The sequence below is a fragment of the Vigna unguiculata genome, chromosome 9 (assembly GCF_004118075.2).
Source record: "Vigna unguiculata cultivar IT97K-499-35 chromosome 9, ASM411807v1, whole genome shotgun sequence".
Lineage (NCBI taxonomy): Eukaryota > Viridiplantae > Streptophyta > Magnoliopsida > Fabales > Fabaceae > Vigna > Vigna unguiculata.
Window position 1 is genome coordinate 11,274,451 of NC_040287.1, and position 27,529 is coordinate 11,301,979.

Below are 27,529 nucleotides of genomic sequence, written 5' to 3' on the forward strand. Positions count from 1 at the left end.
TTTCGTTAATAACCAATATTTTAATGATGAAAAGTTATTAGTCATTATAGTGACCAATTTAGATATCAATTTACAAAATATTATTGATTACTAAAATAGTCACTATTATGAATAAAAATTATAATTGATCTCTAAATTGGTTTTTAAAATTTAGCTACCAAAGTTTTAGTTATTGTTGAAAGTTTTACATTGACTAGAGATAATACAATTTCATAGTATATAAGTAGGTGCAAACCTCACCTTACAAGTCGATTTTGTGGGGTTGAATTAGGCTTAAAGTCTACTTCTTAACATGGTATCAGAGCTATTGTTTAAAAAACATATCCTAACCATATTTTTGTTTCTTCTACATATAGTTTTCACCCGTTATTTCGGGTCGCTATTAGACCACCCATTAATGTCTAATTTCATTCAAGAGATGTATCTCGGCGTGAGAGTGTGTTGGAAAGTATATAAATGGGTGCGAACCTCACCTTACAAGGTGGTTTTGTGAGATTGAGTTAGGCTTAAAATTCACTTCTTCTCAGCTACCAAAGGAATTAGTTTATAATTAATTAATGATCAATTATAATTTTTTATTCATAATAGTTACTATTTTATTAACCTGTAATTTTTTATTTTTTAAATTAGTATCTAAATTGGTCACTATAATGACTAAGAATATTTAATCACTAAAATTGGTTATTAATAAGCCATTTTCCTGTAGTGTTAAAAAATATTCATGAAAGCTTTATGGAAATAAAATGGCAGTCCATTTTATTTATTAAAGTTTTTAATTTTCTTACAACATCAAATTGTTTAATAAGTGTAATAAAATAGTATTTATACAGTAATCTTTTTTAACAAAAGTTAAATTTTCACATCGAAAAAATTGGTTCTTGAAAATTTTATTTATTAAAAGCTAAAAATTAAAACTATTGAAAAACGAAAAATTTCCTTGTACGAAAGTCCCCTTTAAGGGAAAAAAATGAATTACATTATACTACCATCTAATCATGTATGCTCATATAACTAAATATTTTAAATATCATGTTTAAAATGAGTTCTATTTGGTTGAAATTGAGAATATTTTTTTGTTAACGAAAAATCACAAAAATTCTTTGTAAAAGATAATATTATTCAAAGGTAAAGATAACTGTTAGTAAAAGAAGAAATATATTTAACATACGGCATATATCTATAATATGATCCTAAGATAACTAGTTAAATTGAAATAAATAAGTACTCAGTGAAATTCGTAGTAAAATCAATCCAAAAAGAAAAGCTGAAGAATTTTCCAAATTATAATAAATGTAAGTGTTTAACCAATAAAATAAAATAAAATATTTGAAGTTAATAAAAAAATAATTTAGTTAATAATGAAACTGTATAGTGCTAGTTAAATCAGCTTGTGGGGGCACTATCCGAAAATAAGTCAATAAACTATCTGTTATTCCCTAAGTGCCATCATAGGAGACAATCACGTTGACTTACAAATTATTTTTTATCACATTCACACTAAATCTATTAATTTTTTATGTTCTTTTATTATCTTTAATAGAATCTGATTTATAAAATTGAAATATAAAATAGTTTTTAAGAAAATATGGACTTATTAAGGTTCTAATAAAGAATCTGATTTAGGGTTAGGGTTTTGTGGATGGAATATGAGATGATAGAAGAAGCTTTGATTAAAAGCAAGAGAATAATAAGAAGTTTGTCCGCCACTTTAGGAGAAGAGAGTGGAAACCTAAAACACTCAGAAGTGGGTTACACCTGAACTTCCAATTCACTATGAATCCTTAATTCCCACTAACATTCCATCATGCTAATGTAAGATCCTTGTACCTTGCTATTGCTACTATGTTGTAACCATCCAAATCGTATATTATAACGTCATCTACTTCTAATTCTTCATCATTTCAAGCATTTTCCTTCATTTGCAAAAACTATGGAATGATTAAATATTTTATTTAGTTTTATCATTTTTGAAAGAAATGCTAAAATCCAAGTTGTTTAAAAATTAAACAAAAAATGATATTACTATTTTTATATCTTTTGAAGAAAAATTTTAATTTTATAAACAATAGAGCAGTGAGATGTGTCAATTTGGTCCAACACACAAGACTTAGCCCTGACCTATGTGGGCTAAGGCAAAAAAAAAACCCATCAAAAAACCATGGTTAACCTAAAGAATATGTTTCATAGATCTCCTTCTAATAATCTATGTATTTTGTTATCATTTCGAATTAGATGATCCACTAATCCAATTGACAGAAAATTATAAATGGATCCATTTTTTTGACTTTTACTGGAGATTCGGAATAGATGGACTCTCTCTAGGACCCCTTTTATTAACGGAATTTATCACTACGTTAGCTACGTTATCAGCTCAACCGGTTACTCGAGAATCTAAATTATTCTATTTTCTAATGTTAGCAATGTATAGTGGTCAACTAGGAACATTTTCTTCTCAAGACATTTTACTTTTTTTCATCATGTGGGAATTAGAATTAATTCCCGTTTATCTACTTTTATCTATGTGGGGTGGAAAAAAACGTTTGTATTCAACTACAAAGTTTATTTTGTACACTGCGGGAAGTTCTGTTTTTTTATTACTGGGAATTCTGGGTATGGGTTTCTATAGTTCTAATGAACCAATATTAAATTTTGAATCATTAACTAATCAATCATATCCCGTGGCACTGGAAATAATCTTCTATATGGGATTTCTTATTGCTTTTGCTGTCAAATCATCAATTATACCCTTACATACATGGTTACCTAATGATTCATGATTATCAATTAACTGTAGAAAAATATTTATTATTGTAGCAGTTTCTCACTATCCAAATGATTCATGAAAAAGGGAGGATTCTGGACAGATAAATGGTTTTTAACGCTGTAGTGCATCAATACGAGATTTAATATTTCTTAATGAAGTAGTACTGCACATGAATGACATGTTTTTAAACATATATTTCAGTGCTTGTTCATGTAAACTATATATGGGTTATGACAGTGAATGTGAAAACATCTTGAAATAAAATATTTGTTGTGACTAAAGTGAAGGGTGTTTATTCATGCATCTCACCATAGAATCTTATATCCATATTCTACCCTTCAATTAAATTATACTAAAAATTCTCATTAACTAATCTTCACCATTCTCCTTCTTTCATCACCATTTTCCTTCTCATTCTTCTATCACCATTAAAGTTAGAGAAGGTGTCCCTCATCATTCTCTTTCTCTTTCTTCTATCACCATTCTCCTTCTTTCATTACCCTGCATGAATCCTGCACCCCTCCTCTTCTTCCACTTTTTTTCATATTCCATTTCCTGAAAAAAAAATATAAACAGTCTTTTCTTTAATGAATTTAATTTAGATTTTAATTAAGAAAATAATAAAAAAATTATAGAAGAACAAAACAAGAAGAAGAAGAAGAAAATCTAAACCATACATTTAACAAAAAATTTTGGTGAAATACATTCTGGAATAGCTCCAGTTTCGAAAATTACCATAGGTGATTTTCATTGGTGATTTTCCGCACATAATTGAAATTAACAAACAAAACCCAAAATAAAATATCTATCATAGGTTGAGATCACTCTTACGTTTTCTTCCCTTAACATTAAATTATTAACACCTACATAGTCTATATACACATCAAACAAGGTCAATTTCAGTTGCTAGCTACCTTCTTTAGTGTTTCGTTGCGAATTTGAGCTTGACTGGACTCTACAATTCATATCTATTTTCTCAAACAGTTTGTGATAAATCATAGTTAAGTGGTTTAAAAGCTTCATAAACAGAATCGTTGCTTCAACAATGAATAGAATTAGTGTTAAGGAAATTAGGTACATGAGGTTCAAGATCACATGATGAAGCTCTTTATCACATAAATCAACATTTATTGGTGATGTGAATGCGACTTACTTAATTAACAGTGCCTTGTTTGAATGATAATATGTAGTTGGTGAAAGCGTTGGGTTCCTAGTAGAACAAAAATGGAAGTTGGTTATGTTACTTTTTTCCTAAAGCGGTAGCTGGAAGGTGAAGAAAGGAATATGGTGAAATAAATATGGTTGTCCTCCACCTCCATCTGCATCTCAGCCAAGTAATTTATTTGTATTAGGGTTAAGTTACTTTTCTTTTTGTTCTAGTTGTATTGTCAAATGTAATTATCTTCCAAAATAATAATGAAAACCAAAATGTTAAGCCATCAAATAAGAAATTCCACATAATAAGGTTCTTTCCGTACAGCTTTAGCATTATACTAATGCCATAATAATATAACCACTAATTTTTTGGTATTAACGAGGGTTTTTGAGGAATTAGCGGGGGTCTTCGGAACCCCAGGCATTGGCGGGGATTTTCAGAACCCTCGGGATTAGTGGGGGTTTTCAGAACTCCCGAGATTAGCAGGGGTTTTCGAAACCCCAAGCATTAGCGGGGGTTTTTGGAACCCCAGGCATTAGCGGGGGTTTTTGAAACCCCCAATAAGTTGTGCTGGTACCAGGGGTTGCTAAAAACCCCCGGTAATCCGTTAGCTACGCTTGCTTTGCCAGAGGAATTGCAAACCCCTGGTAAAACCATTAGTGGGGGTTAAAACCCCCAGAAATGCCAAATCTAACTTCCACTAAAAATAATTATTTTTGTAGTGTACCACGACATGCGCGTAAGCATTAAGTCTCAAACTAGTTTATAAAGCTAACCTATTATGTTCTGATTAGGCAGGCTAGTGATATTATAAGGCTATTAAAAAATTTCAGCAACATTAATATCACTGTTATCTGTCTTTTATTTTTCTTTTAGTTTATTTTTCTTTTTTATCGACAAATGTTAGTTATTAGGTTTCTAACGGATAAGTTGAACTTACAACCTTTCACACCTTCCCTTCTAAACTTTTTAAATCAATCTTATTTCTTCAAATTGTTCTTTTAATCTATATTCGGTCACACTTAGAGGAATTTGGCCCCTAGCCCATGGGTCAGCCTTGGCCCACTCTTCATTAAGCCCCATTTTAGGGGGCCAAATAAAAGCCCCAGCCCCCAAAGCCCCCTCCCCAATGGGTTAAGGTTAGGACTAAGGTGGGTTAGGCCCCCTAAAAATACTACATTAAGTCAAAGTCAAAAATCAAGTTGAGCAACCCGGACAAGTCCTAAAACCCAAACAGGCCCGACGAGTTGGGCATGCCTAATCACCCGGACAGGTCCGAAGCCCCGAACGAGCTCGAGGACCCAGACGGGCCACACGATCTGCACGGGCTTGACAACCCGAATGGCCTAACGACCTTGATGCACTAGAAAACCCGGACGGACCCTACGACATAGACGAGCCCGACAACCAGGACATCCCTCGGGCACAACGACCCAGACGGGCTCGACGACCAGATGAGCTCGACGACCCGAACAGGCCAAATGACCTAGACGGACCAAACTACCTAGATTATCCGGACGATCTGAATGGGCCCGACGACTCAAACGTGCAAGACGATCCAGATGGGTCCGATGACCCAACGACCTTGACGGACCTAAAGAATCAGACAGGCTCGAGGACCTGGACAGGCCCGATAGACTCGATAATCGGACGTGCTCGACAACTCAAACGAGCCTGACGACCTAGACAGGCCCGATGACCTGAACAGGTTCAAAATCCCATACAAGCTCAATGGTCCCAACGAACTTGATAGGCCCAATGACCTTGACGGGCCAGACTACTAGGACAATCTAGAAGTGTCAAACCACCAAGATGAGCCCGATGACCTGGACGAGCCTCACGACCCCCAACAACCCCGACTGGAGCGATGACCTTGACGGGCCTCACGACCCCAACAACCTCGACAGACGTGATGACCTAGACGGGCCCAACAACCCAAACGGGTCTAACGATCTAGACGGGCTCGATGACCCAAACGAACTTGACGACCCAGTCAGACACAATGATCCAGATGATCCCGACGACCTGCACGGGTTCGACGACATGTACGAGTTCGAAAACCTAGACAGACTCGACGTATCCGATGACTAGGATGGACCTGAAGACCTGGATGGGCCCAACTACTTGGATAATCTAGAAGGGTCAAACCACCCAAACGGGTTTGATGACCTAGACAGACATGACTACCCAGACAGGCCTGACAACCCTTACAGGCCCGATGACCCGGGCTGGTCAATCGACTCATCTGGGTTGTCGGGCTCATCAGGGTCATAGGACCTTTCCGAGACGTCAGGCCCGTCCGGATCGTCAGACACGTTCGAGTCGTCAGATCGATCTTGGTTGTCGAACCTCTCCGTTTCATCTGGTCGTCCGGGTCGTTGGGTCGGTTCGCGTCGTCGAGATTGTCCGAGTGGTCGGGTCCGTCCGGGTTGTCAGACCTATCCTTATTTTCAGACCTATCTGGGTCGTCGGGTCCGTTCGGATTGTCAGGCCCGTTAGGATTGTCATACCAATAAGTTTGTTTGGACCGTTAGAGTTGTGGGTTCCGTTCTTATTGTTGGGACCGTTAGAGTCATCGGACCTATTAGGGTCGTCGGGCCCGTCCAGATCGTTGGGCCCATCGGGATGGCTGTCCCGTTTAGGGTCAGACTCGTTTGAGTCGTCAGATTCATCCGGGTCGTCGGGCCCGTTCTAGTCATCGGGCCCATTTTGGTCGTCAGGCCCATCCGGGTCGTTGGACCCGTCCGAGTCTGCGGACTCGTTTTGGTCGTTGGGCTCATCCGGGTTGTCGGGTTTGTTCTAGTCATCAATTGAGTCCATATCATCGGGCTTGTCCATGTCGTTGGTCACATCCGGATTGTTGGGCCTGCTCGGCCAATCCAGGTCGTCGATCCCGTCTAAGTCATCGAAAAGTTTAATAATATATTTTAAAAATTAATATAATTTTCGTGTTTAAGAAGAAAGTCCATGCATGGGTTGGCCTTGACCCACAGGACTTTTGTGGGGTTTTAGGCCCTGTGGGGTTTTTTGATGGGTTTTTTTTTTGCCTTAGCCCACATAGGTCAGGGCTAAGTCTTGTGTGTTGGACCAAATTGACACATCTCACTGCTCTATTGTTTATAAAATTAAAATTTTTCTTCAAAAGATATAAAAATAGTAATATCATTTTTTGTTTAATTTTTAAACAACTTGGATTTTAGCATTTCTTTCAAAAATGATAAAACTAAATAAAATATTTAATCATTCCATAGTTTTTGCAAATGAAGGAAAATGCTTGAAATGATGAAGAATTAGAAGTAGATGACGTTATAATATACGATTTGGATGGTTACAACATAGTAGCAATAGCAAGGTACAAGGATCTTACATTAGCATGATGGAATGTTAGTGGGAATTAAGGATTCATAGTGAATTGGAAGTTCAGGTGTAACCCACTTCTGAGTGTTTTAGGTTTCCACTCTCTTCTCCTAAAGTGGCGGACAAACTTCTTATTATTCTCTTGCTTTTAATCAAAGCTTCTTCTATCATCTCATATTCCATCCACAAAACCCTAACCCTAAATCAGATTCTTTATTAGAACCTTAATAAGTCCATATTTTCTTAAAAACTATTTTATATTTCAATTTTATAAATCAGATTCTATTAAAGATAATAAAAGAACATAAAAAATTAATAGATTTAGTGTGAATGTGATAAAAAATAATTTGTAAGTCAACGTGATTGTCTCCTATGATGGCACTTAGGGAATAACAGATAGTTTATTGACTTATTTTCGGATAGTGCCCCCACAAGCTGATTTAACTAGCACTATACAGTTTCATTATTAACTAAATTATTTTTTTATTAACTTCAAATATTTTATTTTATTTTATTGGTTAAACACTTACATTTATTATAATTTGGAAAATTCTTCAGCTTTTCTTTTTGGATTGATTTTACTACGAATTTCACTGAGTACTTATTTATTTCAATTTAACTAGTTATCTTAGGATCATATTATAGATATATGCCGTATGTTAAATATATTTCTTCTTTTACTAACAGTTATCTTTACCTTTGAATAATATTATCTTTTACAAAGAATTTTTGTGATTTTTCGTTAACAAAAAAATATTCTCAATTTCAACCAAATAGAACTCATTTTAAACATGATATTTAAAATATTTAGTTATATGAGCATACATGATTAGATGGTAGTATAATGTAATTCATTTTTTTCCCTTAAAGGGGACTTTCGTACAAGGAAATTTTTCGTTTTTCAATAGTTTTAATTTTTAGCTTTTAATAAATAAAATTTTCAAGAACCAATTTTTTCGATGTGAAAATTTAACTTTTGTTAAAAAAGATTACTGTATAAATACTATTTTATTACACTTATTAAACAATTTGATGTTGTAAGAAAATTAAAAACTTTAATAAATAAAATGGACTGCCATTTTATTTCCATAAAGCTTTCATGAATATTTTTTAACACTACAGGAAAATGGCTTATTAATAACCAATTTTAGTGATTAAATATTCTTAGTCATTATAGTGACCAATTTAGATACTAATTTAAAAAATAAAAAATTACAGGTTAATAAAATAGTAACTATTATGAATAAAAAATTATAATTGATCATTAATTAATTATAAACTAATTCCTTTGGTAGCTGAGAAGAAGTGAATTTTAAGCCTAACTCAATCTCACAAAACCACCTTGTAAGGTGAGGTTCGCACCCATTTATATACTTTCCAACACACTCTCACGCCGAGATACATCTCTTGAATGAAATTAGACATTAATGGGTGGTCTAATAGCGACCCGAAATAACGGGTGAAAACTATATGTAGAAGAAACAAAAATATGGTTAGGATATGTTTTTTAAACAATAGCTCTGATACCATGTTAAGAAGTAGACTTTAAGCCTAATTCAACCCCACAAAATCGACTTGTAAGGTGAGGTTTGCACCTACTTATATACTATGAAATTGTATTATCTCTAGTCAATGTAAAACTTTCAACAATAACTAAAACTTTGGTAGCTAAATTTTAAAAACCAATTTAGAGATCAATTATAATTTTTATTCATAATAGTGACTATTTTAGTAATCAATAATATTTTGTAAATTGATATCTAAATTGGTCACTATAATGACTAATAACTTTTCATCATTAAAATATTGGTTATTAACGAAACATTTTTTTTTGTAATGTAACAACTAAATAAATATTAGTTATTTCTGGAAATCTAACTCTCGAGATTTTTGATTCATATGATGGTTGTAAATAGAGGTGTAATGATTAGGGATGTCAAAAAAATTCGTATACATGCGGATATTCACAAATAAAACCTGCAACGGGTAGAAAATAGATATTGTAAATAGATACCCGCGGGTAACAGATACATGTATTTTTAATACTCGCATGTTAACTAGGCCGAAACGGTATCATAGTATTCGTCCCCGTGGATATCCATACCCGCTATACTCTAATTTAATATGATACCAATCATATGGTTGGTATCATATTACTAGATATGAATACGATCAAACTTCTCTTATATTTTATATGTTGAGTCATTCAAATAATTGCTTATTTAATAGAAATTTGATTTCATAGGTTTAAATATTGTCGACAAGGTTAATATAGAGAGTAAGTTTTGTGAAATTTCATATTTAAATATGAAATCATTGTGTGCATTCATAAGAAGGTCAAAATAAAAGGTGCATAAAAGGGACATAATAATAAAATTGCAAGATCAATAAAGTGTAACCCATTTTATTTTTAGCATGTGGATGTCATGCATTTCTAGTATGATAGTTCATCTACTTAGAAATATGGCAAAGGACAACTGAAATATATTTTGATAAGGAGATTAATCTTGTTTATTGATCAATTTCATGTTGGTTATCATGTCATTGTGACATTGAACATGAGGGAGGAGTCATGACTTATTGTTCGCATAAACTTGTTTAAATAACTTAGTCAGTAACATTATGAATATGGTAATCTATTTTGAATTGTAATTAATGGTATGAATTATAACTTAAAAGGTCACTTCTTGTTAACATGATATCAATGATATAAATATGATGATGTATTTGTAGTATTTTTTTTCCTATTTCTTATGTAACACAATATATTACGTTTCATTATATTTTTATTAATTGTATGTAACTACACTTAAGTAGATGATCCCTCATAATTAGTGAATAATGAAGTTTCCACATGCCCTCCTATATGACCATCATCCACCACTAATTGATAGTCTTTCAATTTGACATTATCCTCTTCATGGTCTACCCCATTAATCAAACTAGGTTCCCCATGCTCTCTCTTACGAAGGCATTTGGTCTCACATGATCAAATTCAAAACCTTCCCTTATTCTATCCATCGTTATATATAAGTACACAAAAAAAAAAAAAATCAACATCATTGGCTAAAGTGACGGTAAAAGCCAAAAACATGTTCCATAAAAACATGTAAAAGATTGGGTCTTTTGGATCTGAAATGTTCAATCCTAAAATATGTTCCTAAATTACGTATTCTAGAACATATTTCTTATTGATCATTCCAGAATACTTTTTTTTCAAATATGTACAATTTAAAACATTGCAAAATACTGTACCTCCCTCCCTTTTTGGAATGATTAATTCAACATGTTTCTAGAATAATGAATCCGAAAAGTTAAACAAGGAAAATATACTCACGTGAAATTGTGTGATTCTTTGAGACCAACACTAATAAAATGCGTAGTGGTGGTGACTATTAGGTATCAGCAGATAATAATGAGTGTCTAGAGGGAGCGAAAAACACGTTAAGAAGTGGTAGAGATGCAGCACAAGGTTTATGGAAGCAACAATGAAGGAGAATGAGGAAGAATTAGGTTATGAGGTAAAACAGGAGTCAAGGGCCTTTTTGACTTTTACTTTCACCATAGGGGTGCAGGTTGCAATTAAGAGCGTGCAGGAAGCAAAAAGCCTATTAAATTATTTCACGTACCGGCAAACCCAAACCAACACAAGCAACAAGACACTCCATCGTGTACTCATCAGGATTATGCTCGTTCTGCATCTGTCCAAACGTTTACCTAACAGTGTCAAACTTTCCTCCTTTGCGTAAGAATCAACCATGATATTCCACCAAACCTCGTTTCTCTCATTCATCTTATAAACTATTTTTTCTGCCAACTCTAAGCAAACACATGTCACTAAAAAACGAATCAAACTGTTACAAACGTGTGTATCTAATTCAAACCCATGTTTCAAACCGTGGGCATGGACCTCTTTTCCCACCAAGAGAAAACGTGTAAGCGCATGCCTTATCAGAACTGCGGTTTTGTATTATTATACAGATCTTCCAAATAAATAATATTATAAATCTTGAATACAATACTCAATTTTTTAACTTCCACAATATGCAATTCAAAAAATGTTCTGACCACTCAATCCAAAATCTTTCCAATAAACCAAAAATAAGAATATTATTGATATCTATCATTTGTTTAGCGTACTTGACACTGGCTTCCAAATTAGTCCATATACGAAAAAAACATTTCCTAAGTTTTGGTCTTTACAGGAAATTGACATCTACATCTTCATCCTTGCCATTTTGATTTATTACAATGGCGTTAAGCAAATCTTACATTATAGTTTTGCATAAAATTAGCACTGTTTTGGCTCCTATATAAAATTAATACATTTTAGACCCTGTGAAAATAATATTGCATTTTAGTATTTTATAATAATTGATTTATTTGCTTAATTGTTTTCGAGATTTCCTTTTACTGAGGTGTCATCTCTGACGTAAGGCCTAAGCTAGCTAAACATTCTTTACTTTCTTCACTTGGTTTGATTAAAAATACTTTTTATCTATTCATGATGGTACCACTCTCGCTCTCAATGTAAAATGATAAAACCCCACACATTTTACAACTCCAATTGATTAAGCAAGCTTTTTGTAAGAATTGAATAACGCTAATAAATAACAAAAAATACAACCTACACAAGTTTGTAGACTTAATTAAGAATAACTATTTTAATTGACCAATAAGAAGAATTCAAACAAAATTTATATATGAATAATGTTTTTTATTGAATTTAAGCTTTTCATCATTCCTCCTTATTGATTATCCTTCAAACTGTTCGCTTAAGAGAACTACTAACAAGTCTTTTCGTCTCTAAGCCAGCTAATTTCTAACAAAGGATTGAAATATATTCAGATACAGACTAAAAATTTTAAAAAGTAATAGCTGATTATTAAAAGGTAACATTTTGTTCAAAAAAAAAAAGGAATAACCAAAGTGCTTATGTGGTGTTGCATATACAGTGAGACCGTTGTTTAGGCGGGAAAAAACACGGGTAACCACTGACTATTAACATTTCGACACTTAATGCTTTGGTGTAGACTCGACCTTCATGTAAAAGGGATCATAGTATAAATAAAAGCTTAACCATATCAAGCTATTCCACAACTTAGACACCTCTAGATCCAATTTCATGTATTGTTATAATGAATAAAGATGACCAAATACAAAGATCTACCTTTATTTTTCTTCGTAATTGAGTTCATGATTTTGGATCTCACCAGAGCTGACAAGTGAGTTGATGCCGTTGCCTTCTATTGCATATTCGGAATTGGATCCATTAGAGAACTCTGAAAAACTTGGTGCTGAATGATCATCCTGAATTGCTTCCTTTTGTAGGACTGATTTTGGGCGTCTGATCGCTTCGGCAGCCTCCGGCATTGCTATGGGAGGAGGTTGAGGAGGAACCCACATTCGTTGGAGTGGCTGCTGACTGGATGCGACAGATGCTACATTATACTCAACTTCGTTATCAATCTCTTTGATTCTGATGTTCTTTGTTTGCCACCAGGGTACTGAGTTGTCACCACCACTATCTTGGACCCTGCCATTTGCTTGATACTGGAGGACTTGGGTTGAGGTGTTTTGCACCTGACTAACCTCCCAAGGCTAGAAGCCATGAGAAGCAAATAATGGATAATAGAAATTGTTAAATTGCCATATGAATCAGTTACTTGCTTCTGCAATTCTGCATGCTTATGATATTTGCAAAACAACTAGGAATGAAATTTATGCCTACATCAACTATCTTTTCCTTGATGGTCCAATGAGTCATTGGTGTTATCACATAGATGGTCAGTAATCATAATCCACGATCTAGAAATAATAATTTTGCAATTGGATTAATGCATAGAAACACTTGAAATGTGAACAAAAATTAATTTTATAAATTATAGACTTGCGCAAGTAGTTTTAATTTAAAATAGAAACAGTTAGGAAATGTAATGAAAGATCTACAAATATAAATATACCTTGGCTCTAGGTGCTAAGCGAGGGTTTGATGGTTGCTGATAAGGGTTGGGGGGAGAATCATCAATTTCCTGCATTAAATCACCGTGTCATAGAAGTAACTCTACGTAAAAATCGAAAACCAAATGAATAAGAGTAAATTTATTTGCGTGTTACAATCTTTTACTTCATGGTAGCACCACCTTCCATGTCTCACATTTTACTAACAAATTTTATTTCCATCAATATTTTATTAATTTATATCAATAGAACACAAATGGGATGTGTATACGCTAAAAGCTACTATTTGAATGCACAAAGGATACTAGTTTATATAGGCTTTAATGCAATGAATACCATAATCAGAGGATTTTTTTTCCTTCAAATCATATATGTTACTGGCCTATAAATGCAAAATATTTCATTCTAATTTTCAACACTGCCCCCTCAAGGTTGGTGAAATATTGGTCACGAAAGTTAATGAAGCTAATGGTGATATCCTATCTTAATAAAATGACATCTCCCTGTGTTTTTTCCTCTCATGACAAACTACTAAATTAGATGCAATATGCAAAGTACATGATTATTACAAATCAACATCACTTGCATCGACTCTTCAAAGTGGACCTCTCTAAGGAGTTGCTTTAGCAAGATAAGTTCACATGTTGCTAAAGCAGGGCCTAGTATTCCGCTTCAATGAGGTAATTTAGTTTTTCACCCGACCTTCTATATATTCTTGAATCGGACAAGGGCTTCACCTAATTGGATAGCGGTTTCTCGTTACATAAGACACAGGTTTGGCATTCAATAGGACAATTACTACAAAATATTGAGTGCATATTTCATTAGAGATTCTTGGATTGAGCTACCATGATAACTAAAAGATCGTATGTCTAGACTAACGTGAGGAATTATTTTAAATGAACAGTGTCATCTTGTCATTGAGATGGATGCTTCCTTGAGGTGATTAATGATAGAGGACAGCATAGTCAACTTTACTATGAATCACACCTAAATGTATCACAACATTATGATATTTGTAAAACTAGACTTAGGAAGATTGTTTAAGTATATACAAGGACAGAAAATCCATTTTCCATTCTTCAACCCGGTTGGGCGGTAGTTTACTAGCATTTTCTTCCAAGTGATCACCAAAGCCTTATCCAAGAAATTAGAGCTCCACCAATGCACACCAAAATAAACTAAGCTTCTCCACAACAATTATGGAAAAGCTAGAAAAGGAGTGGACAAGTTCAAAAGCCTCCATTTTAGATAAGAAGAAAAAGAAGACAATGATAAAGAAGGAACCTACAAGGTATTCAACGAGGGTTGAGCTTGAACCAGTACAAAATGAAGAAAAAAATGGTTGCAACAGAAACAACCATCGATAACAACAACGAAGGTGATGTGAAGTCATTATGGTGGCGGGAAGGGGGCACGTGGAGAGCACAAGCCTAGGAGTGCGCCATCTACAAATGTTGCATATAGGGAGGAGTTGACCTTCAGGCTCAATTAGGTTCTCCGTTGTTCACAGAGATGCTTCAAATCTAGTGTTTTTCTGGCAAAATCCATGGCAGCAGCTGGCGTTAAACAGTGGCAAGCAACAAGCACTAAGTTTTGTGTCACTTGAAGAGACAAACACAACCACCTAAAGATGGTGGTGAGCAATGAGTAGTGATGATGGTTTGCGGTGGACTATAGAGGACCATGGTGAATGCACCGAACAATGATAGAACAGGATCGACCCACTCTGATACCAACTTGAGAGTAGAAAATATGAAAAAGTGTCTACGATGTCTCAATGATCTATTAGCTCAGGCATTCATTTATATGGATTCTTATATAAGTACAAACACAAAAAAGTTATGATGATCTACACATAGGGGTCAGATAGATAAAACAAATATTCTAATAAATTAACCCTTTTTGCATAAATTAAGCAATTTTGACTGTCATCATAAGTAGGGTGGTTCAGAGTTGATTAGCTAGCCCTAGTGGGTTTGTCATGCAACATCTAGAGGGTTAATGGGATGAGGGTTGAGCCACTTTGGAATGATGAGGTTTACCAAATAACTTCCATCAGCAATGAATAATGTCCAAGACAAGAGGAAGGAAAGAAATATCACCAAGAGGAGGGTCAAAGTGGTCCATCCTCAACAAATGCATTGGGTGGAATTCAAAGAATAGAAAATTTCCTAGCCATAGTGGGTACCATGGTCAACCTCAAAATCTAATTAAAGTAGAAACATAATCCATAGGCATATCACCACTAGACGTTGCATGACAAACCTCCTTGTCCTGCCAATGTTGCGCAGAGAGTATTCTCCCTCCTAATTAAAAGAGCTTTTGAACTTTCTCCAAATTAGAATTCCTCAACTTTCTCCTCATTAGTATTCCTCGATTTAAAGGATTTGAACCTACTATACTAAGCAAGATTGTCAAACTCGAGAGTTTCCGTAAACTCGTGAGAACTTCGTAAACTCAAATCGTAGACTCGGATAGTAAAGTCGTAAGAGTTTACTTCATACCAAAAAATATTAAAATATTGTTAGTATTACTAAGAATATTTTACATTTAATACACAATATTTACATATCAACGTAAACTCTTTTAAAAAGTAGATCTTAGCCTAACTCAATTGTACAAAACTAGTTTGTTAGATGAGATTTGCACCCACTTATATACTACAATTTGTTCATATCCCCACCAAGGACCAAACAACTCAAGCATTGACTACATATTTATGAGTAGTTTAGTAGTGGGTGACATGAGTTCAACAAACTTTGCTAGGACAAACTTTGATACCATCTTAAAAAGTGGATTTAAACATAACCCAATCTACAAAATCAGTTTTTTAATATGGTATCAAAGCACTATCATCCTCCGTGACCTCCTTTGTCACTAATCCTTTCAACATAAATCAAGTTCCATGGTGTCTTCAAACACATGGTTTTTAGCCAACCCTGTCACATAATTGGAGGATATTTTGTTTAGTCTAGATTAGATTTTACTCATCTAAAGCCACACTATACAGTAAATGCAGAATAGTTCATTATGATTTCAACACGATATATGATTTTAGGCATGTATCTAAAATTATCAAGATTGAAAGGAATAAAGATTTACTCTAATATTAGAAGGCTTCTCTCCTCTTTGGAGCATGGCCATTATCTGCAGAAAAATAATGGAAGGAAATAATCCACACAAAGGACCATATGACCTCAACTAAAATAAACAAAATAGAGGATCTAATATTGAGTCTTTTCTAAAACATTGGTTAATCGACGTGTAAAGTGGATGAAGTAAATTAAATGTTATTACAACCAACAAACAAAGTGTTGTAAATAGAGGTTTATTGGGATAAAAATACCTTCAAAATCTTATTATTAGGACAAAATATCTTCAGAATCTTCTTATACTATCTTTAGAATCATCTTATTTAGTCGTACATATTTTACTTCCTTATTTTAGAAAGATTTATTGTTACAAAATAGAAGAGCTAAGAATGGAATTGATATGATTGTTATCAATAAAATTATTTCTTGTTCCCTGGATTATTCAAGTCAAAGGAACAACAAAATAAGCTAAAGTTGCAATTTAATATTTTTAGTTAAAAATCCCAATCATCCATTTACTAGTGTTGATTTGGAAAGTTTTAGAAGCATAAACCAAGAAAAACTTTCCATAAATTAAAAAATATATTTACCCATAAGAAGAGGAACTATAATCCACAGCTAGACCCCAAAGTATTTAATGCCCAATAAGTGTCATCTTTTGATTAGTAGAACAATGATCTTTATTATAATGTACCGATACATCAATTTGTGTTCAATGAAAGTATTTGTATTCGATACTTTTGGGATATTCTACCGATACCTACCAATGAAGTATCTAATTTATAAAGTAGTAATTCTTTTATGGTGACAATAGTTTGTAATTTTTATTTTTACATCGTTTAATACATTTGAATTTAATTTGTATCATACAATAGCAATCATATATTTTTCATATTTTTAAGAATTTTGCATATTTTTCAATATGCATATATCACATTATCCTATTAATTTTAAAATACGCTTATCACATTATCCTATTAATTTTAAAATACGCTTATCACGTATCAGAACATGCCATATCAGATACACGTATTATACTAATGGATCATAATTGATTTAAGAGATAAAAAAAGACTCAAATATCACCTTGTGCCCGTAGAAAGTGTGTGCATCCAGGGGTAAATGGCGGAGAAAACATAAACAACAAGAAAGAAATTTACCTCCAAATATGATTTTGGATGCGGAGCACTAGATGGTTGAACAGATACAGGAGGGGATGAAGATCTCACTACATATAACATTCTAACCATAAGTAATAATTCATAAATAAAATTAATTTATTTGATAGGGATTAAATTAATGTATAACAACCTGATTGGGACTCGTAGTCTGACTTCCCATTAAGGATAGGTTGCTGTATCTATTTCAAAAAATTACAGTTGTCAAATGTCAACATTTTGAACAACTCAAATGGGGGCCAGAGTTGTGTCAAATTCCATTCAAGGCAAAATATTCCTTAATAATCTGACCTTTGAACTTGTTTGAGTGACTTGGCGATCTTCTTGCTTGGAGACAGAGAGTCCACCAGAAGCTATTTTACATCCACAATTTGGAGCCCATGATATTTAGTAAGAATGTAAAAAATGAGAACCTTAAAAAAATCTTAAGGCTAAATATGATAGAATTTCTGACATGCAAAGTCACTCAGCTTTGAGGAAGCCTCTCAAGATTTTAAGAAAGAAAAATGAGGTGTAAGAGAGAGCTAGCTAGCACAGTCAGGATAAAATCCAGTCATAAAAGTCAAAATGCACATGATTTGTCAAAGCTCTTGCTCACCATGATACATCACTATCCCTGTCGAATTCTAGAGGGGGCTATAAATGCACAGGTTAATAAATAACAATCAAGATAACTCATGATAAACATAAAAGTTGCCATTGCAAAATGGTAAAACAAAAAATCAAAAGCCTTCTGAACAAATATACAATTGCAATTGTCATATCCTAAACAAAATCATTTAGCAAATATTCAAAGCAATGAACTGTTCATATTATCCCAATATATGAAATAAAAATTTATAATTACCTTCCAATCTTTTTATTGCAATGGTCATCAACTTCATTTCCTCCACTTGCCTATCCAAAAGGCTCACTACTTGTACAAAATATCTCTTTTCTGCGAAGTGTAAAACCATATGCAGCAACAAAGTCATTATTCAGTAACAAGAGATGTCAACAAAAATTAGTAGTATTAAAACAAAAAATTAGTTGTATTAAAACATTTATAGATATTTTACAGGGATTAAATTGAAGTTTTATTCATCCACCTTCAATTTTAGAAGCCAGTAATTCTTGGCTAGCTTTTGCCATATCAGCAGCTGCAACTGCAGCTGCTTTTGCCGCCTGTGCAGCTTCTTCTGCCAATGTTGGTTTTGAGCCTGTTCTCTTTAATTGGTCATTTTCCCCTTCTAGCACAACATTGCGCAACCAGGATTTTAACCAAGGGAGAACAGAATTCTAAAACAAGGAACATGCTACCAAAGTTCAGTGAGTCTCCAACCAAATCACAAAGTGATAAAGCTTATGAATAGAGCAAGAAAATAAGTTAAGTACAAGAAAAGATAAATATGTCAAACCAAGCCCACTAAGATACCAACTTAGATAGAATCATCCAGAAGAATTAGTTGCAAATACCTTAATTAGTATAACTGTACCAGCACCAGAAGTAGCTAGTAATCCAACTGCAATAAGGGCATGAGACCAGTGAAAATGGTGGTGTGACAAGGTTCCCAATGAAGTAATAACGCCAGTAGAAGCTGGTACAGTCGTCTGCAAAGCCTGTGGTTGGCTTTGCTGATGAATGTTTGAAGATGGCTTTAATTGTTCATCTGTGAGTATTACAGTGAGCCACAAAATACAACTGAGAGGAAATCCAGTATTTGAACAGAATAACTAAATGGCAGCTTAAACTAAGTCCAAAAGACACAAGAACAATTCGGCAGCTTCAACATCAGACACTGCACCTTGATTTACACCAGCTGTCTGCACACTGGGAGCTGAATCCTGAGATTCAAATTGAAGATAAGAATTACAACAGAAGAAAATACAATCAAGTGATAATCAATTAGCTGGTTGTATTCATGCATATACAATAGAAAATTCAGCAATAGATCAACAAAGAAGCATACAGGCACACGCCGAAAGGCTTCATCAATCTCCTCCTTCGTAAGGCCCTTCTTCTCCAGAAATGACCGCCTATGGATGACAGGAGAACCTCTAACTTTCGGGTGCGACAGAAATTTCACAGCATTTTGAATTTGTTCCTCGCGCATTGGTTCTGAATTAACAAACACAGATGTGTCTGAACTTTGTTTACCAAGCTCCTCTCCACTATTCTGCTGATCAACATTTTCCGGTTGTGCAATTTCACCACCTACACCATGAAAAGGAGATTCAACGAATCAATTTAATCAAAAGATTCGATAAGAAATAATATAACCAACAACTTTTCTGAAACATCAAGCACAGAAATATCCAATAGCGACACAGCAAACTAAATAAACACGATGAAAAATACAGTATTATCCACACAGTAATCACACCTCTCGAATAACGAACCAGAGCTCAGGTTAACTACGTAGGTTAATCATTTCACACAAAGCTATAGTAAGTTAATCTAAAACGACAAATGAAACACAACGAAATCACCGTATTTTTATTTGCTCTAGATTAATTGAATTCATCGATCAATGATTATCCAAATGCGAAGTAGAAAGTGGAGAGCGTGTTCGTGAGCTTCAAAAAATTGTTCGCAGATCATGTTTAACATTATCGAGTTGCACGAGAAAAAAAAAAAAACAGAGAGAAAGAGAGCATAGAGTGAAACCAGCGGTTTGAAGTGGGGAAATGGGAAGAGAAGGGGATTGAGAAGCCATAGCCCCTGGTCCGCACTATCTCTGAACTCCGAATCGAGGTGTGTTTTTGCTCATCGCATTCGCAGCGTTGATTATTGCTACACTGATTGAGAAAAGGCAAAATCAAAAGTATTTTATGTGCCCTCACCTTTTTGAGCCGCTATGTATATCCGTCCTTCAAATTCTTTTTTAAAAAATATTTTAAAATAAAAATAACCATATATTATAAAGCTTAAATAAAAAAAAATTATCTACTATATATCTAAGAAATTCTTAGTGTAGGTAAATTTCTGAAATAGACATCTTAACTTACCGGCACCTGTCTCAAATAGAGGGTATTTTCGTTTTCTGGGTTTTATTATTTTTTGCCGCTAAAAGCATTAATTGTTGATTGATGGTGTCGATAGACAGAAGCTTCTTCTTCAAGGCATTGCATTTAGCGGAGGCATTTCAATTTTTCTTCTTCCGTTAGCTTTGTTCAAAAACATATTGCGTTTCTTTTTCTTCTTCTTCGACACTTCATTGCATCTTCTTTCTTCTTCTTCATACCAACGTAAGTTTTTTTTTTTGCTGTTTATTTTTGTTGGTTGCTGTCTAATTCTTCCTCATTCTCCTTCATTGTTGCTTCCATAAACCTTGTGCTGCATCTCTACCACTTCTTAACGTGTTTTTCGCTCCCTCTAGACACTCATTATTATCTGCTGATACCTAATAGTCACCACCACTACGCATTTTATTAGTGTTGGTCTCAAAGAATCACACAATTTCACGTGAGTATATTTTCCTTGTTTAACTTTTCGGATTCATTATTCTAGAAACATGTTGAATTAATCATTCCAAAAAGGGAGGGAGGTACAGTATTTTGCAATGTTTTAAATTGTACATATTTGAAAAAAAAGTATTCTGGAATGATCAATAAGAAATATGTTCTAGAATACGTAATTTAGGAACATATTTTAGGATTGAACATTTTAGATCCAAAAGACCCAATCTTTTACATGTTTTTATGGAACATGTTTTTGGCTTTTACCGTCACTTTAGCCAATGATGTTGATTTTTTTTTTTTTTTTGTGTACTTATATATAACGATGGATAGAATAAGGGAAGGTTTTGAATTTGATCATGTGAGACCAAATGCCTTCGTAAGAGAGAGCATGGGGAACCTAGTTTGATTAATGGGGTAGACCATGAAGAGGATAATGTCAAATTGAAAGACTATCAATTAGTGGTGGATGATGGTCATATAGGAGGGCATGTGGAAACTTCATTATTCACTAATTATGAGGGATCATCTACTTAAGTGTAGTTACATACAATTAATAAAAATATAATGAAACGTAATATATTGTGTTACATAAGAAATAGGAAAAAAAATACTACAAATACATCATCATATTTATATCATTGATATCATGTTAACAAGAAGTGACCTTTTAAGTTATAATTCATACCATTAATTACAATTCAAAATAGATTACCATATTCATAATGTTACTGACTAAGTTATTTAAACAAGTTTATGCGAACAATAAGTCATGACTCCTCCCTCATATTCAATGTCACAATGACATGATAACCAACATGAAATTGATCAATAAACAAGATTAATCTCCTTATCAAAATATATTTCAGTTGTCCTTTGCCATATTTCTAAGTAGATGAACTATCATACTAGAAATGCATGACATCCACATGCTAAAAATAAAATGGGTTACACTTTATTGATCTTGCAATTTTATTATTATGTCCCTTTTATGCACCTTTTATTTTGACCTTCTTATGAATGCACACAATGATTTCATATTTAAATATGAAATTTCACAAAACTTACTCTCTATATTAACCTTGTCGACAATATTTAAACCTATGAAATCAAATTTCTATTAAATAAGCAATTATTTGAATGACTCAAGATATAAAATATAAGAGAAGTTTGATCGTATTCATATCTAGTAATATGATACCAACCATATGATTGGTATCATATTAAATTAGAGAATTTGAAGGACGGATATACATAGCGGCTCAAAAAGGTGAGGGCACATAAAATACTTTTGATTTTGCCTTTTCTCAATCAGTGTAGCAATAATCAACGCTGCGAATGCGATGAGCAAAAACACACCTCGATTCGGAGTTCAGAGATAGTGCGGACCAGGGGCTATGGCTTCTCAATCCCCTTCTCTTCCCATTTCCCCACTTCAAACCGCTGGTTTCACTCTATGCTCTCTTTCTCTCTGTTTTTTTTTTTTTTTCTCGTGCAACTCGATAATGTTAAACATGATCTGCGAACAATTTTTTGAAGCTCACGAACACGCTCTCCACTTTCTACTTCGCATTTGGATAATCATTGATCGATGAATTCAATTAATCTAGAGCAAATAAAAATACGGTGATTTCGTTGTGTTTCATTTGTCGTTTTAGATTAACTTACTATAGCTTTGTGTGAAATGATTAACCTACGTAGTTAACCTGAGCTCTGGTTCGTTATTCGAGAGGTGTGATTACTGTGTGGATAATACTGTATTTTTCATCGTGTTTATTTAGTTTGCTGTGTCGCTATTGGATATTTCTGTGCTTGATGTTTCAGAAAAGTTGTTGGTTATATTATTTCTTATCGAATCTTTTGATTAAATTGATTCGTTGAATCTCCTTTTCATGGTGTAGGTGGTGAAATTGCACAACCGGAAAATGTTGATCAGCAGAATAGTGGAGAGGAGCTTGGTAAACAAAGTTCAGACACATCTGTGTTTGTTAATTCAGAACCAATGCGCGAGGAACAAATTCAAAATGCTGTGAAATTTCTGTCGCACCCGAAAGTTAGAGGTTCTCCTGTCATCCATAGGCGGTCATTTCTGGAGAAGAAGGGCCTTACGAAGGAGGAGATTGATGAAGCCTTTCGGCGTGTGCCTGTATGCTTCTTTGTTGATCTATTGCTGAATTTTCTATTGTATATGCATGAATACAACCAGCTAATTGATTATCACTTGATTGTATTTTCTTCTGTTGTAATTCTTATCTTCAATTTGAATCTCAGGATTCAGCTCCCAGTGTGCAGACAGCTGGTGTAAATCAAGGTGCAGTGTCTGATGTTGAAGCTGCCGAATTGTTCTTGTGTCTTTTGGACTTAGTTTAAGCTACCATTTAGTTATTCTGTTCAAATACTGGATTTCCTCTCAGTTGTATTTTGTGGCTCACTGTAATACTCACAGATGAACAATTAAAGCCATCTTCAAACATTCATCAGCAAAGCCAACCACAGGCTTTGCAGACGACTGTACCAGCTTCTACTGGCGTTATTACTTCACTGGGAACCTTGTCACACCACCATTTTCACTGGTCTCATGCCCTTATTGCAGTTGGATTACTAGCTACTTCTGGTGCTGGTACAGTTATACTAATTAAGGTATTTGCAACTAATTCTTCTGGATGATTCTATCTAAGTTGGTATCTTAGTGGGCTTGGTTTGACATATTTATCTTTTCTTGTACTTAACTTATTTTCTTGCTCTATTCATAAGCTTTATCACTTTGTGATTTGGTTGGAGACTCACTGAACTTTGGTAGCATGTTCCTTGTTTTAGAATTCTGTTCTCCCTTGGTTAAAATCCTGGTTGCGCAATGTTTTATTTCACCATATTCCTTTCTTCACCTTCCAGCTACCGCTTTAGGAAAAAAGTAACATAACCAACTTCCATTTTTGTTCTACTAGGAACCCAACGCTTTCACCAACTACATATTATCATTCAAACAAGGCACTGTTAATTAAGTAAGTCGCATTCACATCACCAATAAATGTTGATTTATGTGATAAAGAGCTTCATCATGTGATCTTGAACCTCATGTACCTAATTTCCTTAACACTAATTCTATTCATTGTTGAAGCAACGATTCTGTTTATGAAGCTTTTAAACCACTTAACTATGATTTATCACAAACTGTTTGAGAAAATAGATATGAATTGTAGAGTCCAGTCAAGCTCAAATTCGCAACGAAACACTAAAGAAGGTAGCTAGCAACTGAAATTGACCTTGTTTGATGTGTATATAGACTATGTAGGTGTTAATAATTTAATGTTAAGGGAAGAAAACGTAAGAGTGATCTCAACCTATGATAGATATTTTATTTTGGGTTTTGTTTGTTAATTTCAATTATGTGCGGAAAATCACCAATGAAAATCACCTATGGTAATTTTCGAAACTGGAGCTATTCCAGAATGTATTTCACCAAAATTTTTTGTTAAATGTATGGTTTAGATTTTCTTCTTCTTCTTCTTGTTTTGTTCTTCTATAATTTTTTTATTATTTTCTTAATTAAAATCTAAATTAAATTCATTAAAGAAAAGACTGTTTATATTTTTTTTTTCAGGAAATGGAATATGAAAAAAAGTGGAAGAAGAGGAGGGGTGCAGGATTCATGCAGGGTAATGAAAGAAGGAGAATGGTGATAGAAGAAAGAGAAAGAGAATGATGAGGGACACCTTCTCTAACTTTAATGGTGATAGAAGAATGAGAAGGAAAATGGTGATGAAAGAAGGAGAATGGTGAAGATTAGTTAATGAGAATTTTTAGTATAATTTAATTGAAGGGTAGAATATGGATATAAGATTCTATGGTGAGATGCATGAATAAACACCCTTCACTTTAGTCACAACAAATATTTTATTTCAAGATGTTTTCACATTCACTGTCATAACCCATATATAGTTTACATGAACAAGCACTGAAATATATGTTTAAAAACATGTCATTCATGTGCAGTACTACTTCATTAAGAAATATTAAATCTCGTATTGATGCACTACAGCGTTAAAAACCATTTATCTGTCCAGAATCCTCCCTTTTTCATGAATCATTTGGATAGTGAGAAACTGCTACAATAATAAATATTTTTCTACAGTTAATTGATATTAATGGTTAACCAACTTTCAATAATTGATAGGTAGTATCCACAAACTTGTCCACAAATGTTAGAATTTGTATGGATTAACACTGTCATACACAAAATTAGTTGAAGAGCAAATTAAATTACTCACATTACTCACATTCCTTTTCTAATTTTTAATTATAAACCAGTACATCAATTACTCACATTCATTTTCAATAATTCTAAATGGAATTAAGAACACAAGTATTTAATGTTATCACTCCCCAATACAATTAAATTAAATAAGAAGGTTGAAATTACAAGAAGAGTGGTCTAAATCCTAATATTATGCATAAGCTAACTCTCAAACATAAGAGTGATCTCAAACGTAAGAGTGATCTAGAAAAATCACCAATGAAAAAAATCCCATTATGTGTGTTCAATTGATGCAGAGTATTCAATTGATCTCTAAAATAATTTTAATCATCAACATTCACATATAAGTACCTAAACCCCTCAACCCAAAATTTTCCAGTTCAACATTAATCAATATATCATCATCTTATTTAAAGTTGACAGTCTGTTATAATAATCCAACAATCCCAAATACAAGTTGATCCCAAATGAGAAACAAATAGAAGCATCCAAAATATCAATTGAATCTCATATAAGCATTACAACCTGGTCATGAACCGAAAACTCCAACACTAACTCCATACAAAATAAAATTTAGAATTCAAATAATAAAGGAGATGCACAAATTTAGGCTTGGAAAATTGTGAACTGCAGATGCATAAAATTACCTAGACGAGATTGATAATGAGCTGCAGGTGTAACTACATGTCCCCATGTAGAAGATTTCTTGGTTGATATTTTCTTCATCTTCAGGTGGTCTGCAAATGCATAGAGTAAGAACATAGTAGTCTAAATCTCAAAAATTTTTAAAACATACAATGCATCATCTTGATTGGCATTGACTCTGCAATGTAAACACACTTCACTAAATGAGCATGGGAATTGGGATCACGACCACCAATACGTAAATAATGATGCCTTTTGGACCATACTTTTCCTGATTGTTTATAACTAATCTTGATTGTTTTCATTATTGTATGTATTATTAAAGGGGTGAAGAAGTGTTTATAACTAATCTCTTTTCTCAATCATTCTTAAAACACCTTGCCTTTTGGACCATACTTTTCCTGAAAATCAAAGTAAAAGTAGAAGGTGTAGAGAAAATAAGACATACATTTTCACAGACTTGATCAAAATCCATATGCTACCAAAAAATCCAAACAACATGAATACAAATTTGACTCCTCTAAAGTAAGGAAAGTGCATAAATGCACATTATCCTCTAAAACGTGTCCCCCCACTTCAGATTAAAATTATGAATTCCAAGACAACAATAATAGATAGAAATAAATGGGACGCATGCATCATTCACAGATCACATCGAACAAAAACGAGACGGGGATGATCCATTAACAAGAAAGTTAAAATAAATGAGAGACTCACTGTTTCTGTAATGCACTGTGTGTGATCTTGAACGGTGTCACGCCCAAATACTTTCCCACAGTCAATGAACGACAACTGAATAATAGATAAAAAAATATTATAATCTATCAATTAATGTTCTATGTTTTTCGTCTATTTTTCGTCTCTGAACCACACAATGTTCATAGAGCCTTTACATTTACAATTGATCAATCTAGGGTTTTAGTAGAATGTTTTACCCAAAGTGTGATAATCAATTAAGCAATCACACAAAATTGAAAGCAAAGGAGAAATTGAAAGCAGGGAGAACGGTGAGCACAATCGAAAGATCGATGATAAACTGAAATCTAACCTTGAGCGAAAAGTTGCTTCGTCTTGATGAGAAAATTTGATGCGGAGATGGCAGAGATGGCGATGAGGAACTGCGATGTGAAATCAGAGTGAAGAAACCTTGATGCGAGGCACGCTGAGATCGGGAGATGATAGAATGAGAGAACAGTTGCTTCGTCTTGATCAAAAATTTGATGGCAGAGATGGTGGAGATGGCGGTGAAGAACGTCAGAACGAAGAGATGAGAGGTACGGGAGATCGAGAGATCGGAGATGAAAGGGAACGTGAGAGTTGTTTTAGGTTTTAGAGTGAAAATAAAAAATAAAAAAATTATAAACTAAATTTTACTGGGGTTTTTTATATAACCCTCGAAACTTAAGGAGGATTTTTAAAACCACTTTTATATTTATGCCTTAGTAGAGGTTATTACAACCCAAATAATAAACCCCTAATAAAATTATATTTTTTTGTAGTGGTATTTTTTTTTTTAATCTTTATTAGAAAAAGTTGATGTAATTATTATTTTATTTGTATGAATAGTTTGCTTACATAATAATAATATTAAAATTTTGTAATTATATATAATTATAAATATAATATCTAAGATAAGATGTGTATGCACATATTGTTAAAGCAAAATATATGTTTATTATG

At 33.7% G+C, this 27,529-nt stretch overlaps 2 protein-coding genes across 4 annotated transcripts; one reads left to right on the top strand and one right to left on the bottom strand.

Moving 5' to 3' along the window:
- Nucleotides 1–12,133: 12,133 nt before the first annotated feature.
- Nucleotides 12,134–27,191, bottom strand: LOC114163134 (peroxisomal membrane protein PEX14-like). 3 transcript variants are annotated; one of them, XM_028047253.1, is made up of 14 exons: nt 26,898–27,191; nt 26,567–26,641; nt 25,852–25,941; nt 19,461–19,705; nt 19,296–19,335; nt 18,967–19,160; nt 18,600–18,789; nt 18,359–18,448; nt 17,803–17,864; nt 17,645–17,687; nt 17,494–17,561; nt 16,344–16,388; nt 13,241–13,309; nt 12,134–12,878 (listed from the first exon to the last, which is right to left on the bottom strand). In XM_028047253.1, the coding sequence occupies exons 3-14, from the start codon at nt 25,928–25,930 to the stop codon at nt 12,450–12,452; spliced, it is 1,554 nt and encodes a 517-aa protein (XP_027903054.1). In that variant the 5' UTR covers nt 25,931–25,941; nt 26,567–26,641; nt 26,898–27,191; the 3' UTR covers nt 12,134–12,449. The 3 variants fall into 3 exon arrangements, with proteins under 3 accessions (XP_027903054.1, XP_027903052.1, XP_027903053.1); XM_028047251.1 differs by having other exon boundaries at nt 17,645–17,693; XM_028047252.1 differs by lacking the exon at nt 26,567–26,641 and having other exon boundaries at nt 17,645–17,693.
- LOC114163135 (peroxisomal membrane protein PEX14-like) lies at nt 22,090–23,913 on the top strand. The gene is made up of 3 exons (XM_028047254.1): nt 22,090–23,095; nt 23,221–23,260; nt 23,396–23,913. The coding sequence occupies exons 1-3, from the start codon at nt 22,952–22,954 to the stop codon at nt 23,614–23,616; spliced, it is 405 nt and encodes a 134-aa protein (XP_027903055.1). The 5' UTR covers nt 22,090–22,951; the 3' UTR covers nt 23,617–23,913.
- Nucleotides 27,192–27,529: the final 338 nt, after the last annotated feature.

Excerpts from the sequence above, each read along its gene's own strand:
- LOC114163135 (XM_028047254.1), top strand. The coding sequence starts at position 22,952 with ATGCGCGAGGAACAAATTCAAAATGCTGTGAAATTTCTGTCGCACCCG. Across the intron at positions 23,096-23,220 it reads AAGCCTTTCGGCGTGTGCCT|GATTCAGCTCCCAGTGTGCA; the intron begins GTATGCTTCTTT and ends TTTGAATCTCAG. Across the intron at positions 23,261-23,395 it reads GACAGCTGGTGTAAATCAAG|ATGAACAATTAAAGCCATCT; the intron begins GTGCAGTGTCTG and ends TAATACTCACAG.
- LOC114163134 (XM_028047252.1), bottom strand. The coding sequence starts at position 25,930 with ATGAAGAAAATATCAACCAAGAAATCTTCTACATGGGGACATGTAGTT. Across the intron at positions 19,706-25,851 it reads TCATTATCAATCTCGTCTAG|GTGGTGAAATTGCACAACCG; the intron begins GTAATTTTATGC and ends TTCATGGTGTAG. Across the intron at positions 18,790-18,966 it reads GTACAGTTATACTAATTAAG|AATTCTGTTCTCCCTTGGTT; the intron begins GTATTTGCAACT and ends TCCTTGTTTTAG.